Source organism: Oncorhynchus mykiss, chromosome 8 (genome assembly GCF_057628025.1).
Source record: "Oncorhynchus mykiss isolate SJ-2025 chromosome 8, ASM5762802v1, whole genome shotgun sequence".
Taxonomy (NCBI): Eukaryota; Metazoa; Chordata; class Actinopteri; order Salmoniformes; family Salmonidae; genus Oncorhynchus; species Oncorhynchus mykiss.
Window position 1 is genome coordinate 37,741,510 of NC_143029.1, and position 18,952 is coordinate 37,760,461.

General features: G+C 42.8%; 1 protein-coding gene across 6 annotated transcripts in view; it reads right to left on the bottom strand.

Annotated features, from left to right (window-relative positions):
* The window catches only part of LOC110529879 (ATPase family AAA domain containing 2B), a 122,997-nt gene that overhangs the window by 94,929 nt on the left and 9,116 nt on the right, over window positions 1-18,952 (bottom strand). For all 6 annotated transcript variants that reach the window (XR_005052871.2, XR_005052870.2, XM_036985427.2 and 3 more), the window contains exons 2-11: window positions 7,994-8,148; window positions 7,802-7,833; window positions 7,546-7,678; window positions 7,204-7,300; window positions 6,896-7,013; window positions 6,628-6,780; window positions 6,309-6,384; window positions 6,089-6,190; window positions 5,656-5,883; window positions 3,655-3,829 (exon numbers count right to left, since the gene is read on the bottom strand). Coding sequence is in view for 4 of the 6 variants with exons in the window: in XM_036985427.2 (XP_036841322.2) it covers window positions 3,655-3,829; window positions 5,656-5,883; window positions 6,089-6,190; window positions 6,309-6,384; window positions 6,628-6,780; window positions 6,896-7,013; window positions 7,204-7,300; window positions 7,546-7,678; window positions 7,802-7,833; window positions 7,994-8,148 (1,269 nt within the window). In the remaining 2 variants the exon portion in view is untranslated. The remainder of the gene's footprint in view (window positions 1-3,654; window positions 3,830-5,655; window positions 5,884-6,088; window positions 6,191-6,308; window positions 6,385-6,627; window positions 6,781-6,895; window positions 7,014-7,203; window positions 7,301-7,545; window positions 7,679-7,801; window positions 7,834-7,993; window positions 8,149-18,952) is intronic.

Consider the following 18,952-nt stretch of genomic DNA (forward strand, 5'->3'; position numbering starts at 1 on the left):
AATTACATATTTTCTCCAAACGATTTCCAAGAAAGTGCGCACACATGCGGCTATTCTGTGTTGAGCGGAAAATGCTTAATTTAGCAACTTCAGTTGTAATACAAATGTTGGGCTACAGTGCCTTGCGAAAGTATTCGGCCCCCTTGAACTTTGCGACCTTTTGCCACATTTCAGGCTTCAAACGTAAAGATATAAAACTGCATTTTTTTGTGAAGAATCAACAACAAGTGGGACACAATCATGAAGTGGAACGACATTTATTGGATATTTCAAACTTTTTTAACAAATCAAAAACTGAAATATTGGGCGTGCAAAATTATTCAGCCCCTTTACTTTCAGTGCAGCAAACTCTCTCCAGAAGTTCAGTGAGGATCTCTGAATGATCCAATGTTGACCTAAATGACTAATGATGATAAATACAATCCACCTGTGTGTAATCAAGTCTCCGTATAAATGCACCTGCACTGTGATAGTCTCAGAGGTCCGTTAAAAGCGCAGAGAGCATCATGAAGAACAAGGAACACACCAGGCAGGTCCGAGATACTGTTGTGAAGAAGTTTAAAGCTGGATTTGGATACAAAAAGATTTCCCAAGCTTTAAACATCCCAAGGAGCACTGTGCAAGCGATAATATTGAAATGGAAGGAGTATCAGACCACTGCAAATCTACCAAGACCTGGCCGTCCCTCTAAACTTTCAGCTCATACAAGGAGAAGACTGATCAGAGATGCAGCCAAGAGGCCCATGATCACTCTGGATGAACTGCAGAGATCTACAGCTGAGGTAGGAGACTCTGTCCATAGGACAACAATCAGTCGTATATTGCACAAATCTGGCCTTTATGGAAGAGTGGCAAGAAGAAAGCCATTTCTTAAAGATATCGATAAAAAGTGTTGGTTAAAGTTTGCCACAAGCCACCTGGGAGACACACCAAACATGTGGAAGAAGGTGCTCTGGTCAGATGAAACCAAAATTGAACTTTTTGGCAACAATGCAAAACGTTATGTTTGGCGTAAAAGCAACACAGCTGAACACACCATCCCCACTGTCAAACATGGTGGTGGCAGCATCATGGTTTGGGCCTGCTTTTCTTCAGCAGGGACAGGGAAGATGGTTAAAATTGATGGGAAGACGGATGGAGCCAAATGCAGGACCATTCTGGAAGAATGGAAGAAGAACCTGATGGAGTCTGCAAAAGACCTGAGACTGGGACGGAGATTTGTCTTCCAACAAGACAATGATCCAAAACATAAAGCAAAATCTACAATGGAATGGTTCAAAAATAAACATATCCAGGTGTTAGAATGGCCAAGTCAAAGTCCAGACCTGAATCCAATCGAGAATCTGTGGAAAGAACTGAAAACTGCTGTTCACAAATGCTCTCCATCCAACCTCACTGAGCTCGAGCTGTTTTGCAAGGAGGAATGGGAAAAATTTTCAGTCTCTCGATGTGCAAAACTGATAGACATACCCCAAGCGACTTACAGCTGTAATCGCAGCAAAAGGTGGCGCTACAAAGTATTAACTTAAGGGGGCTGAATAATTTTGCACGCCCAATTTTTCAGTCTTTGATTTGTTAAAAAAGTTTGAAATAGCCAATAAATGTCGTTCCACTTCATGATTGTGTCCCACTTGTTGTTGATTCTTCACAAAAAATTTGAAGCCTGAAATGTGGCAAAAGGTCGCAAAGTTCAAGGGGGCCGAATACTTTCGCAAGGCACTGTATATGTTTAGATTTTTTATACATTCTAAGGCTGCATGATACGACTATTGAGGATTTGAAGAAAGTTGCACGAAAGGCATGAGCTCTGACACGTTTCTTGTGCAGGCCGCACACCATCACTCTCTCATTCACAATTTGACGAGCACTTGATAATATTCTCACCAGGCCTCGAATTTCCTGGCGGCATCCCCCTTGTGTGGCCATAATGCCCCCTAAAAAAAGAAGTGGCCATTTTGGCCTTGGGCTGAATATAATAATTCCCTTCTCTCAGCTGCCATGCTCCAAAAAAACATCTCACTCACAGGGCACTCTCAGCTATCTCAATTCTTATTAACCAATGCGCGTCATGTGATCAGGTCTTCTCACAGGCATCTCAGCTAAGGCTACAAGTGAAGAGACATCGGGGACGCAAATGCGCACGCCCCTCTTATCGAATTCCGAGGCGCATATGGAAGATATTAGAACTGTCCACATTTACTTTTCGTCAGCCAAAAAGATGAGTAGGCCTAATGAACAGGAAAAGCACTGGCCTGTTTTAATCTGCTATCCCCCATAGTACAAAGGTTGACCAATTATATTATACTTGTCCTTCTGTGCAAGAAATAAATATTCCAAACATAGTCTGGGACAGTTGTGAGATGCAATAGATCCCAAATTAATACACGCATCAAAAAACATTTTAAAAGCAATGAGGCTGACGCAACAGATCAGAACATTTAGCTTAAAATATTGATCAACTAGCTATTTCTTCACATAAGCGCAGCACTGCACATACGGCAATAGGCTATAAGCGCAAATGTTTTAAATACAATCAATTAGCAGGAAAACACTTTTTATAATAAAGATGCATCTTTATGGTGAAAATGATCTTCCCCGAATTTAACTCAATTTAAACGGTGTAGAGCCTATTTGGCCACTTTAATTCACAAATCGTAACAAAACATACAGGCCTATGGGCAAGGCTACTATGATTTGAAAAAGTCGCAAAAAAAGGCAAGCTGTTTCTTGCCTTACTGCACAAGCTGGACATCATCCACAAATGATAATACATCATACACAAGTGATAGGCTAATATTGTCACACATCAGGATATTCTTAGTATTTGTAAAGACAACATTAAATTAACTCATTTTTATTTAACTAGGCAAGTCAGCTAAGAACAAATAATTATTTACAATGACGGCCTACCACAGATGACACTGGGCCAATTGTGCACCACCCTATGGGACTCCCAATCACAGCCAGTTGTGATACAGTCTGGAATCAAACCAGGGTCTGTAGTGACACCTCTAGCACTGAGATGCAGTGCCTTAGACCACTTGTGCCACCCGGGAGCTCTTCAAATAATGTGTGTGAAATTAGTTTTGATTTAGAATGGACCATTATCATGCACCTGTCCCAGAACAGGAGCATGGGAAAAAAATACATGTCATCTATGAACTTAAATAGCGAATGGTGAATGCTTTTCCCATGGTTCATTTTCATGCCAGCCATGTAGGCTATACTCCTGTTGTAAAGCAAAGCAATGTGCTTAATATTAGGAAAGTTGATAAATAAATATAGCAAGCCTAATAGAAAGCTGATGGGATCCTCCTATTTTTAATAGAGGCCATCAACACGCTTGTTTTCTCAAGCAGTTGCGTAGCCTATAGAAATGTTGCGCACCATGAGCTCCTGGGCTCTCATGAAGTGTTTGATTTTATATTCTAAACTATTTGCATTGATGTCAGAGTGATTAGAGGGACAATAAAGTGCTGAGTACCAGACAGTTAAGCAAGTTTGGTAGGCTACTAATGACCATCAGCAGCATCCGAGGCTGGAGAAGCCTAGTTACCGTGACTAAACGATCACGTGTTATTTGACTGCGGTTATGACTCATGACCGCCGGTGTTGCAGTAATATGGTCACTGTAACAGCCCTAATCATGCTCACCTGGTCAAAAAGTAGGCGTAGCTGTCGTTCAGATTCGCCGACCCACTTGCTGAGGCAGTCGGCTCCCTTCCTCATGAAGAAAGACACCTTTTTGTCTCCTTGACTACACTCGTTGGCCAAAGCCCGCGCTACAAGGGTCTTCCCTGTCCCTGGTGGGCCGTAGAAAAGACACCCTCTGTGGGAGAGGAGAGAGGTAAATAAGTTTAAAGCAGACAATCTGTTTTTGACCTTGGAACTACATTGTAACCATGATGCAAAAAAATGCTAAATTGTTCTGTAATTAAATAACACATTTCTAAATTGCAAACAAAAGAGGATACATGCTTGATATACAGTGCCTTGCGAAAGTATTCGGCCCCCTTGAACTTTGCAACCTTTTGCCACATTTCAGGCTTCAAACATAAAGATATAAAACTGTATTTTTTTGTGAAGAATCAACAACAAGTGGGACACAATCATGAAGTGGAACGACATTTATTGGATATTTCAAACTTTTTAAACAAATCAAAAACTCAAAAATTGGGCGTGCAAAATTATTCAGCCCCCTTAAGTTAATACTTTGTAGCGCCACCTTTTGCTGCGATTACAGCTGTAAGTCGCTTGGGGTATGTCTCTATCAGTTTTGCACATCGAGAGACTGAAATTTTTTCCCATTCCTCCTTGCAAAACAGCTCGAGCTCAGTGAGGTTGGATGGAGAGCATTTGTGAACAGCAGTTTTCAGTTCTTTCCACAGATTCTCGATTGGATTCAGGTCTGGACTTTGACTTGGCCATTCTAACACCTGGATATGTTTATTTTTGAACCATTCCATTGTAGATTTTGCTTTATGTTTTGGATCATTGTCTTGTTGGAAGACAAATCTCCGTCCCAGTCTCAGGTCTTTTGCAGACTCCATCAGGTTTTCTTCCAGAATAGTCCTGTATTTGGCTCCATCCATCTTCCCATCAATTTTAACCATCTTCCCTGTCCCTGCTGAAGAAAAGCAGGCCCAAACCATGATGCTGCCACCACCATGTTTGACAGTGGGGGTGGTGTGTTCAGCTGTGTTGCTTTTACGCCAAACATAACGTTTTGCATTGTTGCCAAAAAGTTCAATTTTGGTTTCATCTGACCAGAGCACCTTCTTCCACATGTTTGGTGTGTCTCCCAGGTGGCGTGTGGCAAACTTTAAACGACACTTTTTATGGATATCTTTAAGAAATGGCTCTCTTCTTGCCACTCTTCCATAAAGGCCAGATTTGTGCAATATACGACTTGATTGTTGTCCTATGGACAGAGTCTCCCACCTCAGCTGTAGATCTCTGCAGTTCATCCAGAGTGATCATGGGCCTCTTGGCTGCATCTCTGATCAGTCTTCTCCTTGTATGAGCTGAAAGTTTAGAGGGACGGCCAGGTCTTGGTAGATTTGCAGTGGTCTGATACTCCTTCCATTTCAATATTATCGCTTGCACAGTGCTCCTTGGGATGTTTAAAGCTTGGGAAATCTTTTTGTATCCAAATCCGGCTTTAAACTTCTTCACAACAGTATCTCGGACCTGCCTGGTGTGTTCCTTGTTCTTCATGATGCTCTCTGCGCTTTTAACGGACCTCTGAGACTATCACAGTGCAGGTGCATTTATACGGAGACTTGATTACACACAGGTGGATTGTATTTATCATCATTAGTCATTTAGGTCAACATTGGATCATTCAGAGATCCTCACTGAACTTCTGGAGAGAGTTTGCTGCACTGAAAGTAAAGGAGCTGAATAATTTTGCACGCCCAATTTTCAGTTTTTGATTTGTTAAAAAAGTTTGAAATGTCCAATAAATGTTGTTCCACTTCATGATTGTGTCCCACTTGTTGTTGATTCTTCACAAAAAAATACAGTTTTATATCTTTATGTTTGAAGCCTGAAATGTGGCAAAAGGTCGCAAAGTTCAAGGGGGCCGAATACTTTCGCAAGGCACTGTATCTGAACATGAATTAATCTGCGCTTCCAGGTGACTTTGGTCTTTACCTTGGGGGCTGTATCTTGAACCTTTCGAAGACCTCTGGGTAAAGTAGAGGGAAGACCACCATCTCCTTCAGAGACTGGATGTGGTTGGAGAGCCCTCCTACGCTGTCAAACTTCACTGAGGTGTCCAGATTCATGGGGTCCACATCAGCGAGGCTAGCTCCCACCTTGGCCCTGTCTCTCAGCACCCCACTGGCCAGGTCCTCTGCTCTCAGGCTCAAAGGCAGACACCTTTACAAGTAACAAATACAGGTGATAAAGATAAGAGTCGATGTGTGGTGAGCTTTCAGTTGCATAACGGCTGCCATGTATCACCGGGGTTTGCAGTGAAGCTAATGTGCTATACAGGACGAGTGGTGAATGGAAAGTGATTTTACCTAGTGAAAAGCCATTAATAAATTGTTTCTAATAACAAAATCCACAGGTATTCATTCACCTGTTCCTGGCCCGGGTCATGCTTTTGCTTTTCCTCCTCTCAAATCTCTCTTCGTCAGATGACGACGTAGTGTCGCTACTGTGGATGGCATGCTTCTTCACTCTGGACCAGAGGAGAGGAAAGGAGGACAAAAGACAAATCACTCCATATTAGACCATGTCAATGTACTGTAGGAAAGCAGTCTTATGAAATTATTTTTCATGCAGGGAACAACACCCACCGTATATGGCTTCTCCTTGCTGGGGATCTGTGGGTGTCAAACAGGGAGGGGTTGGTTTGTTTTCTGTTGACAGGCTCTGGAATGCATTCAGTGAGACAGAAGACGTTAAAAGAAGCAGCACTCAAGAGGCATAAAGCAAAGACAATATCAGGAAAAGGTTTTACGCAGGAAAAGGAATGTTTCAGGCAGAGGGCCAGTTCCCCAGACCTACATTAAGACTACTCCTTTACTATAAGGCACGCTCAATAGAAAATCTGGGTCCAGGAAACTACCCTTAGTGTTGCAGAAAAATCACACAATAATCAATGTTTTTCTTTACCAATAGGTGGCGCCTCGTATCTCTGTACGGTCTTGCGTTGTCTCAGGTTGTACGGTCTGTCGTTCCCCTCTCCAGCCTCCTCGGTCTCGTCTCTTTCATCATCATCCTCCTCCTCCTCCTCTGCTTCGTCATCCTCTTCTTCACCGTGAGATTCTAATTAGTAAACAAGGTATGTTTGTGAAATTATCATCTTGTGAACCGCAAGCATTACCAACAAACAACAAACTGTCCCTGTGCAGCTTTACAAGCAATCCAAACTAAGACAAACCTTCAGTCCCCTCTTCCGATTCTGTCTTGCTCATGGCTTTGTGGTGTGTCTGCATGCCAAAGGTGTTCCTGCGCAGTGCCTTCCTCCTCTTCACACGAGAGTACATGTCCATGTTTTCCTAGAAGATCAGAGTGGAGGATATGCACGTTTAGCTTAGTCTGGCTAACACCTAAGTCGAATTCCTCGCGTCAGCCAGGCTACGTTTAGCTAGCTGGCTTGCCATCATAACATCTACAACTGGAGATAGTTACTAACAACCCACTTTCATATGGCATGATACATATTGACTGGCTGATTGACAGACTTACCACCTCAGTGTCTGTCCACATGCGGAGTCTCTCCACCTCCCTGTTCTGTCTGATGCTGCTGATGTTGTCCATCTCCTGAAGAACTGCCTCCGCCGTGCTGACAATACATTTACATTTTAGTCATTTAGCAGACACTACTGTAAGTCGCTTTGGACAAGAGCGAGTGCATACATTTTCAAACACACACATCAGTATCGATTCATACCGCATACCTCTGATGTCTTCGCTTTGTGTTTTACAGTTCATCCCTCTCCACCCCGGTACCACCAGGTCTGAGGCCTCGTCTTCCTATAGGGAATTGTGTGTGCGTCTTCCCATAGGGTCTGTGTGTGTGTGTGTTACCTGTTGACGAGCTGGTCAAACAGCAGGCTCTGGTTGAGGTGTTCAAACTGGCTCTTCCTCACTTGGCAGCTCCTCTTCCGGTCAACATGGCCATTCATGTGAGAGTGGTCTCCTGCCCCCTCCTCCTTATGGGCTGCAGGGGTCAAAGGTAAAGAGGTCCCATCTAACTAATAGTCCAACTAATACTGTACCTACACACATAATGTTGTCATGGTCTTAAAATAACAAATTAAAACTTTGGAAACATTGACGTTACCATTTCCATTTTGCAGGGCGCCAGATGACAACCTGAAATACATTAAGATGTGTAAATATAAACACATTGCACAAAAAGACTGCCCCATTCTCAGACACAGTCAACAGATGGGGCTGAACCCAGTCCACACGGCCAGTACAGGAACTCAACCCAGAAATGTCTGTCAAAGAGGCTGTTCTTTTGCCTGCTCACCTGGTGCGGTAGGTGGGCTTGCCCCAGGAGACCCTCTGGCCCTTGGCCTGGGGGGAGGGAGAGGTGTCGCTGGAGCTGGTCTGTCTACGGGTTCGCTTCAAGGGAGGGGACAGTCCAGGACTGCTGGGACTGCTCACATCACTACTGGGATCCTTCTAAAGGGGGAGGAGAGAGAGTGGTTAGAGAGATGGAGACTGGAGAGCGGGGGGCGCAAAAGAACGGGAGAGAGAGCGGGGGCGCAAAAGAACGGGAGAGAGAGCGGGGGCGCAAAAGAACGGGAGAGAGAGCGGGGGCGCAAAAGAACGGGAGAGAGAGCGGGGGCGCAAAAGAACGGGAGAGAGAGCGGGGGCGCAAAAGAACGGGAGAGAGAGGGGGCGCAAAAGAACGGGGGAGAGTGGGGGCGCAAAAGAACAGGAGAGAGCACGAAAGAGAGGGAGAGCGTGTGAGAGATGCCCACACATTCCACCTACAGAGAAATTAACCTAGAGAAGAAGTGTCCCCTCAGCCAACTGGTTCTGGGGGCTCCGTTCAAACACAGAGCCCCAGGACAGTAACACAATTGGACCCAACCAAATTATGAGAAAACTATAACACTGGAAAGAATCAACCAAAAAAAAAAAAAAAAAGACCAAAATGGAACGCTATCTGGCCCTAAACAGAAAGTATACAGTAGCAGAATACCTGACCACTGTGACAAACCCAAAATGAAGAAAGTCTGCCTATCTAGTTCAAGGACTATGTGCCCATTGACCACAAAATTAGATAAAATAAGTTGCACTTCCTTACATCCGTCCAAAGGCATGACCATATTAGAACCACTTATTTCCCACAGATCACAGACCCACAATGAATTTGGAAACAAACATTGATAAACTCCCATATCTGTTAGCGCAACGTGCAATCACAGCAGCAAGATGTATGACCCATTGCCATGAGAACAGGGCAACCAGTGGCGCACAAACATAGTAAATACAACCAATATTTATCTGTTTACTTATCTTCCCCTGCTGTTTGTACTACAACTATTTGCACATTGTTAAAAACACTGCACATTGCTGATAACATTTGAAACATCTATCCTTTTGAAACCTTTGAGTGCAATGTTTACTGTACTTTGTTATTTTCAGTTTTGTTTAATCCACTTGTTTTGGCAATATAAAACGTGTTTCCCATGCCAATAAAGCGCCGTTGAATTGGTAAGAGGGAGGGAGGAATAACACGTATCATGTTGATACACTTCTTAATAGCGGGAGTGTTAACTAATAAGCAATTGTTTTGTTAGCCTAGTCTGTCTATTAAAACCCCCATGTGGTAGCCTACCGTTTGTAAAACAGGCAATTTTACCGTTAATCCCCGTCATTTGGATACATTAATTTATGTTAATGCATCTATTACAGTAATTTACCGTTCTCATTCTCGAAACATTGTTTGCAGAGTTCACAACCTGCTACACTCGTGATAAATATTTCGGGATTGATTTTATACCATCATTAACCCGCTCCATGTGAGCATGTGTCTGGCTTCTCTGTCCTGCTAATGTTGCCTTAGCGCACCCGCCTGAGCACGCATAGAAGTACTTGGACTGCTTCATGAAAATGTCAAATGCAGGAAAGTGCCCCGCTGGGCTTCAGCCATTTTTTTTTTTTTTACCTCACAGAGCCATTCAAATTATAATAGTTCCTCACAGTATTTGAAAAATCTTCCCAACACTCTCCCCTCGATACTAAATGTACAGTGGGGCAAAAAACTATTTAGTCAGCCACCAATTGTGCAAGTTCTCCCCACTTAAAAAGATGAGGCCTGTAATTTTCATCATAGGTACACTTTAACTATGACAGACAAAATGAGAAGAAAAAAATACAGAAAATCACATTGTAGGATTTTTAATGAATTTATTTGCAAATTAATGGTGGTAAATAAGTATTTGGTCACCTACAAACAAGCAAGATTTTTGGCTCGCACAGACCTGTAACTTCTTCTTTAAGAGGCTCCTCTGTCCTCCACTCATTACCTGTACTAATGGCACCTGTTTGAACTTGTTATCAGTATAAAATACATTGTCCACAACCTCAAACAGTCACACTCCAAACTTCACTATGGCCAAGACGAAAGAGCTGTCAAAGGACACCAGAAACAAAATTGTAGGGGGGGCCTCCCGGGTGGCGCAGTGGTTAAGGGCGCTGTACTGCAGCGCCAGCTGTGCCATCAGAGTCCCTGGGTTCGCGCACAGGCTCTGTCGTAACCGGCCGCGACCGGGAGGTCCGTGGGGCGACGCACAATTGGCCTAGCGTCGCCCGGATTAGGGAGGGCTTGGTCGGTAGGGGTGTCCTTGTCTCATCGCGCACCAGCGACTCCTGTGGCGGGCTGGGCGCAGTGTACACTAGCCAAGGTGGCCAGGTGCACGGTGTTTCCTCCGGCGCATTGGTGCGGCTGGCTTCCGGGTTGGATGTGCGCTGTGTTAAAGTAGCAGCGGCTTGGTTGGTTGTGTATCGGAGGACGCATGACTTTCAACCTTCGTCTCTCCCGAGCCCGTACGGGAGTTGTAGCGATGAGACAAGATAGTAGCTACTACAACAATTGGATACTACGAAATTGGGGAGAAGAAGGGGTAAAATTTTTAAAAAATAAAAATAAAAAAAGAAACAAAATTGTAGACCAGGCTCGGAAGACAATCTGCAATAGGTAAGCAGCTTGGTTTGAAGAAATCAACTGTGGGAGCAATTATTAGGAAATGGAAGACATACAAGACCACTGATAATGTCCCTCGATCTGGGGCTCCACGCAAGAGCTCACCCCGTGGTCACAAAAACGGTGAGTAAATATCCCAGAACCACACAGGGGGACCTAGTGAATGACCTGCAGAGAGCTGGGACCAAAGTAACAAAGCCTACCATCAGTAACACACTACGCCGCCAGGGACTCAAATCCTGCAGTGCCAGACGTGTCCCCCTGCTTAAGCCAGTACATGTCCAGGCCCGTCTGAAATTTGCTAGAGAGCATTTGGATGATCCAGAAGAAGATTGGGAGAATAGTTTCACCTGACCATATGACAAAATTTAACTTTTTGGTAAAAACTCAACTCGTCGTGTTTGGAGGACAAAGAATGCTGAGTTGCATCCAAAGAACACCATACCTACTGTGAAGCATGGGGGTGGAAACATCATGCTTTGGGGCTGTTTTTCTGCAAAGGGACCAGGACGACTGATCCGTGTAAAGGAAAGCATGAATGGGGCCATGTATCGTGAGATTTTGAGTGAAAAACTCCTTCCATCAGCAAGGGCATTGAAGATGAAACGTAGCTGGGTCTTTCAGCATGACAATGATCCCAAACACACCGCCCGGGCAACGAAGGAGTGGCTTCGTAAGAAGCATTTCAAGGTCCTGGAGTGGCCTAGCCAGTCTCCAGATCTCAACCCCATAGAAAATCTTTGGAGGGAGTTGAAAGTCCGTGTTGCCCAGCAACAGCCCCAAAACATCACTGCTCTAGAGGAGATCTGCATGGAGGAATGGGCCAAAATACCAGCAACAGTGTGTGAAAACCTTGTGAAGACTTACAGAAAATGTTTGACCTGTCATAGCCAACAAAGGGTATATAACAAAGTATTGAGAAACTTTTGTTATTGACCAAATACTTATTTTCCACCATAATTTGCAAATAAATAAAAAATCCTACAATGTGATTTTCTGGATTTTTCTCATTTTGTCTGTCATAGTTGAAGTGTACCTATGATGAAAATTGCAGGCCTCTCATCTTTTTAAGTGGGAGAACTTGCACAATTGGTGGCTGACTAAATAATTTTTTGCCCCACTGTATTATCTCCAATGTAACGTCCATGTAAAAAACCTGTCTGATTAGGATTAATAATATCTGACAATACTTTAATTCTATGCGCCAAGCATTTTGCTAGGATTTGTGCATCACAACACTGAAGTGTAAGAGGTCTCCAATTTTCTTTATATATTCCACTTGGGTCCTCTTTCAGTAATAATGATATCAGACCTTGTTGCGAGATAATTTACCATGTATACACGAGTGGTTAAAACATGCTAATAATGGTCCTTTGAGTATATCAAAAAGAGTTTTGTATACTTCCACTGGTATGCCATCCAGCCCTGGAGTTTTCCCATCCTTAAAGGCCCCAATTGCATCAAGAAGTTCCTCCTCTGTAATTTGGCATTCACATGAGTCTTTCTGTACAGATGATAATTTTACATTATTATTAGGAAAAAATCCATACAATTCATTTCAGTTAGTGGAGATGGAGACTGAAACGAAAACATTCTTAAAGTACTTTACTTTCTCTTTCAAATATCATTCGGCGAATCATGTGTGGCTCCATTTGTAACAAGTTAACACATTTTGGGGGGTAGCATTTCTATATTGAAGATTGAAAAGGAATTGTGCATTTTTCCCCATATTCCATCCAGTTAGCTTTATTTTTATAATATATTACACACTGGATCTTTCTTGAATAAGTTCCTCCATTTATTTTTCCTCTAACTTATTCTGTGCCTCTATGGTACAGTTTTTATTACTATCTAACTGTACTGTTAGTCCTTCAATTTCCTTTGTTAATATGGACTCTTGATCTAAATTGCTTTTGTTTCATAGATGAGTACTGAATTGCATGGCCTCTAAAGGCACACTTAAGTGTCCTTTACAATAAGGGGATCTGCTGTACCTGTGTTATGCCTGAAAAAGTCTGTTATAAATTCTTATGTCCTAGTTCTAAACAATGTATCATCTAGTAGGCCTTTGACTAAATCTCCAATATCCTCGCCCATGTGGAAATTCTGTAAGAGTAATATATGCCAATCATGTGATGATCCGACCGCATTCTGTCCCCTATCAACACTTTTTTTTTTTTTTTACTTTTGGTGCCAGAGAGAATGGCATAAGAAAGTAGTCAAGACGACTAGCTTGATTAAGCCTCCGCCATGTATATCTCACTAGGTAAGGGTATTTAAGTTTACATATATCCACTAATTCCAATATATCCATGACATTCATGATTTCCTTAAGTGCCTGAGGGTGATAGTTTGTAGAGTGATTTCCTTCCCGGTCCATAGAGGTATTTAAGACCGTATTAAAATCTCCCACCATAAGAGTCGTGTTCCTTGTAGAGTTGATACATTCTTATATAAATTTTCAAAGAAGCTTGGATCATAATTATTCAGAGCGTATAGGTTAATAAGCCATATCGGTTTATTGTCCAATAACATATTTAAAATAATCCATCTATCTTTATGATCTGTTTGGACAATTTGCACATTTGGATCGAAATTACTGTTAATTAAAACCATGAATTTCTTTGCCAGTGGGAGAAATATATTAAATATAATATATTAAATATAATATAAAAGACGACTCTGGGATGCTGGCCTTCTAGGCAGAGTTCCTCTGTCCAGTGTTGGTGTTCTTTTGCCCAACTTTCATTTTTTTGGCCAGTAGGAGATCTTCAGTTTCTTGGCAATTTCTCGCATGGAATAGCCTGCATTTCTCAGAACAAGAATAGGCTGACGAGGTCCATGGGGAGACGCACAATTGGCCTAGCGTCGTCCGGGTTAGGGAGGGTTTGGCCGGTAGGGATATCCTTGTCTCATCGCGCACTAGCGACTCCTGTGGCGGGCCGGGCGCAGTGCACGCTAACCAGGTTGCCAGGTGCACGTTGTTTCCTCTGACACATTGGTGCGGCTGGCTTCCGGGTTGGATGCGCGCTGTGTTAAGAAGCAGTGCGGCTTGGTTGGGTTGTGTTTCAGAGGACGCATAGCTTTCGACCTGCGTCTCTCCCGAGCCCGTACAGGAGTTATAGCGATGAGACAAGATAGTAACTACTAATAATTGGATACGAAATTGGGGAGAAAAGGGGGTAAAAATCTAAAAATATCATCTGTTTCAGGCTACAATAGTCGTTTACAACATTAACCATGTCTACACTGTATTTCAGATCAATTAGATGTTATTTTAATAGACAAAAAACAAGGACATCTCTAAGTGACCCCAAACTTTGGTAGTGTTGAAGGGGGGTGAATTGAGCCAATTGTAAGCTGGGGATGATTAGGTGACTGATGGTATGAGGGCCAGATTGGTAATTTAGCCAGGACAACAGCCCTGCTTAGCTTCAGACGCAAGCCAGCAGTGGGACGCAGGGTGGTGTGTGTGTGTAATATATATATATATATATATATATATATATATATCAAAATAAAGTTACAATAAATAAATTTATACTTTGAGCAATACTTAAGGACTGCGTTCTGTTCAGTCATTGGTGTGTGATGCACATTCCTCCTTGTCTGACTGATTGTCAAACTAGTCTCCATGTAGGCTGCTAGCAGTGGTCTATGGCAGCAGACAGGCTATTGTGTTGTATCAATAAGGAAGGAATGACATACAAGTACCAAGGACATGCCATCACTTTATACTCCTGTGTTTCATGATTCAGTCAGTGCGTCAAGTCTCGCTGTCTGTCTCCTTTCTCCCCGCCTCAATATCTTCCCTCGCTCTCTCAATTCAATTAAAAACTGGCTTTGTTGGCATGGGAAACATGTTTACATTGGCAAAGCAAGTGAAATAAACAAAATGACAAAAACCAACAAAGCTAAATTAACTTCTCTAGGATAGGGGGCAGAATTTGGAATTTTGGATGAATTTCAACTGCCTGCTACTCATCCCCAGAAAATAAGATATTCATATTATTAGTATATTTGGATAGAAAACCATCTGAAGTTTCTAAAACTGTTTGAATCATGTCTGAGTATAACAGAACTTATTTAGCAGGTGAAACCCAGAGGACAAACCATAGATTTTTTTGTGTGTTGTTGAGGTCACCCTGTTTTCATTGGGAATCCAGATTTCTAAGGGGATTGCTTGCAGTTCCTACCACTTCCACTGGATGTCACCAGTCTTTAGAAATTGGTTGAGGTTATTCCTTTGTGTAATGAAGTACGGCCATCTTGAAAAAGTGTCACTTCGTGTGTACTGTTTGATAGAGGCGCAAGACCAGAAAGCATGCTCGAGTTTGTTATCTTCCTGTATTGAACACAGATCATCCAGTCTTCAATTTGATCGATAATTTAAATAACTAAAGTTGTATTACAAAAGTAGTTTGAAATGTTTTGGCAAAGTTTACAGGTAACTTTTGAGATATTTTGTCGTCACGTTGCGCAAGTTGGAACCGGTGTTTTTCTGGATCAAACACATTTTGGACGTATATGGACGGAATTAATCGAACAAAAAAGGACCATTTGTGATGTTTATGGGACATATTGGAATGCCAACAGAAGAGACTCGTCAAAGATAAGGCATGATGTATATTTGTATTTCTGTGTTTTGTGTCGCACCTGCAGGGTTGAAATTCTCTTTTGTTTACTATAGCGCTATGCTCAGATAATAGCATCGTTTGCTTTAGCCGAAAAGCCTTATTGAAATCTGACATGTTGGCTGGATTCACAACACGTGTACAGTGCCTTGCGAAAGTATTCGGCCCCCTTGAACTTTGCGACCTTTTGCCACATTTCAGGCTTCAAACATAAAGATATAAAACTGTATGTTTTTGTGAAGAATCAACAAGTGGGACACAATCATGAAGAGGAACGACATTTATTGGATATTTCAAACTTTTTTAACAAATCAAAAACTGAAAAATTGGGCGTGCAAAATTATTCAGCCCCTTTACTTTCAGTGCAGCAAACTCTCCCCAGAAGTTCAGTGAGGATCTCTGAATGATCCAATGTTGACCTAAATGACTAATGAGGATAAATACAATCCACCTGTGTGTAATCAAGTCTCCGTATAAATGCACCTGCACTGTGATAGTCTCAGAGGTCCGTTAAAAGCGCAGAGAGCATCATGAAGAACAAGGAACACACCAGGCAGGTCCGAGATACTGTTGTGAAGAAGTTTAAAGCCGGATTTGGATACAAAAAGATTTCCCAAGCTTTAAACATCCCAAGGAGCACTGTGCAAGCGATAATATTGAAATGGAAGGAGTATCAGACCACTGCAAATCTACCAAGACCTGGCCGTCCCTCTAAACTTTCAGCTCATACAAGGAGAAGACTGATCAGAGATGCAGCCAAGAGGCCCATGATCACTCTGGATGAACTGCAGAGATCTACAGCTGAGGTGGGAGACTCTGTCCATAGGACAACAATCAGTCGTATATTGCACAAAGCTGGCCTTTATGGAAGAGTGGCAAGAAGAAAGCCATTTCTTAAAGATATCCATAAAAAGTGTCGTTTAAAGTTTGCCACAAGCCACCTGGGAGACACACCAAACATGTGGAAGAAGGTGCTCTGGTCAGATGAAACCAAAATTGAACTTTTTGGCAACAATGCAAAACGTTATGTTTGGCGTAAAAGCAACACAGCTGAACACACCACCCCCACTGTCAAACATGGTGGTGGCAGCATCATGGTTTGGGCCTGCTTTTCTTCAGCAGGGACAGGGAAGATGGGTTAAAATTGATGGGAAGATGGATGGAGCCAAATACAGGACCATTCTGGAAGAAAACCTGATGGAGTCTGCAAAAGACCTGAGACTGGGACGGAGATTTGTCTTCCAACAAGACAATGATCCAAAACATAAAGCAAAATCTACAATGGAATGGTTCAAAAATAAACATATCCAGGTGTTAGAATGGCCAAGTCAAAGTCCAGACCTGAATCCAATCGAGAATCTGTGGAAAGAACTGAAAACTGCTGTTCAAATGCTCTCCATCCAACCTCACTGAGCTCGAGCTGTTTTGCAAGGAGGAATGGGAACAATTTTCAGTCTCTCGATGTGCAAAACTGATAGACATACCCCAAGCGACTTACAGCTGTAATCGCAGCAAAAGGTGGCGCTACAAAGTATTAACTTAAGGGGGCTGAATAATTTTGCACGGACAATTTTTCAGTTTTTGATTTGTTAAAAAAGTTTGAAATATCCAATAAATGTCGTTCCTCTTCATGATTGTGTCCCACTTGTTGATTCTTCACAAAAAAATACAGTTTTATATTTTTATGTTTGAAGCCTGAAATGTGGCAAAAGGTTGCAAAGTTCAAGGGGGCCGAATACTTTCGCAAGGCACTGTAGCTTTAATTTGCAATCTTGCATGTGTGATTTCATGCAAGTTTGATTTTTATAGGAATTTATTTGAATTTGGTGCTCTGCATTTTCTCTGGCTTTTGGCCAAGTGGGACGCTACCGTCCCACATATCCCAGAGAGGTTAACCTCTTCATCCTACCCCCTCCTTTTTCGAACATTCTGTTAAAAATCGCGCAACATTTCAGCGTCCTGCTACTCATGCCAGGAATATAGTATATGCATATGATTAGTATGTGTGGATAGAAAACACTCTGAAGTTCCTAAAACTGGTTAAATCACAGCTGTGACTATAACAGAGCGTGTGTTTCATCGAAAAGCGCAAGAAAAACTGGTCACTGAAAGCTGAAAAAAGCATCCATGCGCCCCTTTCATGGATTGTTTAAAGGAAACCAAATTTAATATGGACACGGATGCAATTCCTACAGCTTCCACACGATTTCGCCAAAAACGTCATTTTCATTGACAAAAATCCTTTGAGACATTACCAATAGATCCGTCATTCCATCCAGCCTACCTCAATCGATTTTGGAAGATTGAAAAATGGACATTGTTTTCTTGAGTAGCTGCTATTGAATACAGATCGCCCAGTGATCAATTTGATCGCTTATTAACGTTTACAAATACCTAAAGTTGGGTTACAAAAGTAGGTTGAAGTGTTTTGTCAAAGAATATAGGCAACTTCATTTTTAAAAATGACGTTGCGTGTTGGAAGAGAGCTTTTTTCCTGAAGCAGACAGGCTATACAAATGGATATTTTGGGCATTCATGGACGGATTTAAATCGGGAAAAAGACCAATTTGTGATGTTTATGGGACATATAGGAGTGCCAACAAAGAATATCATCAAAGGTAATGAATGTTTTATATTTTATTTCTGCGTTTTTGTGTAGCGCCGGCTACGCTAATTCTTTTGTTTACGTCGCCTTCAGGCATTTTGGGGTGTTGCATGCTATCAGATAATAGCTTCTCATGCTTTCGCCGAAAAGCATTTTAAAAATCTGACTTGTTGGCTAGATTCACAACGAGTGTAGCTTTAATTCAATACCCTGCATGTGTATTTTAATGAACGTTTGAGTTTTAACGAGTACATTTAGCATTTAGCGTAGCGCATTTGCATTTCCAGGTGCCTACTTGAGACGTCTGCGTCTCAAGTAGGATCAAGAAGTTAACACCATAGTACCCTCCAAGCTCGTCATCAAGCTCGAGACCCTGGGTCTCAACCCCGCCCTGTGCAAATGGGTACTGGACTTCCTGACGGGCCGCCCCCAGGTGGTGAGGGTAGGCAACAACATCTCCACCCCGCTGAATCTCAACACTGGGGCCCCACAAGGGTGCATTCTGAGCCCTCTCCTGTACTCCCTGTTCACCCACGACTGCGTGGCCACGCACGCCTCCAACTCAATCATCAAGTTTGCGGACGACACAGTGGTAGGCTTGATTACCAACAACGACGAGACGGCCTACAGGGAGGAGGTGAGGGCCCTCGTAGTGTGGTGTCAGGAAAATAACCTCACACTCAACATCAACAAAACTAAGGAGATGATTGTCGACTTCAGGAAACAGCAGAGGGAACACCCCCCCCTATCCACATCGATGGAACAGTAGTGGAGAGGGTAGCAAGTTAAGTTCCTCGGCATACACATCACAGACAAACTGAATTGGTTCACCCACACAGACAGCATCGTGAAGAAGGCGCAGCAGCGCCTCTTCAACCTCAGGCAGCTGCTCCGCCCACAACCGTAAGGCTCTCCAGAGGGTAGTGAGGTCTGCACAACGCATCACCGGGGGCAGACTACCTGCCCTCCAGGACACCTACACCACCCGATGTTACAGGAAGGCCATAAAGATCATCAAGGACAACAACCACC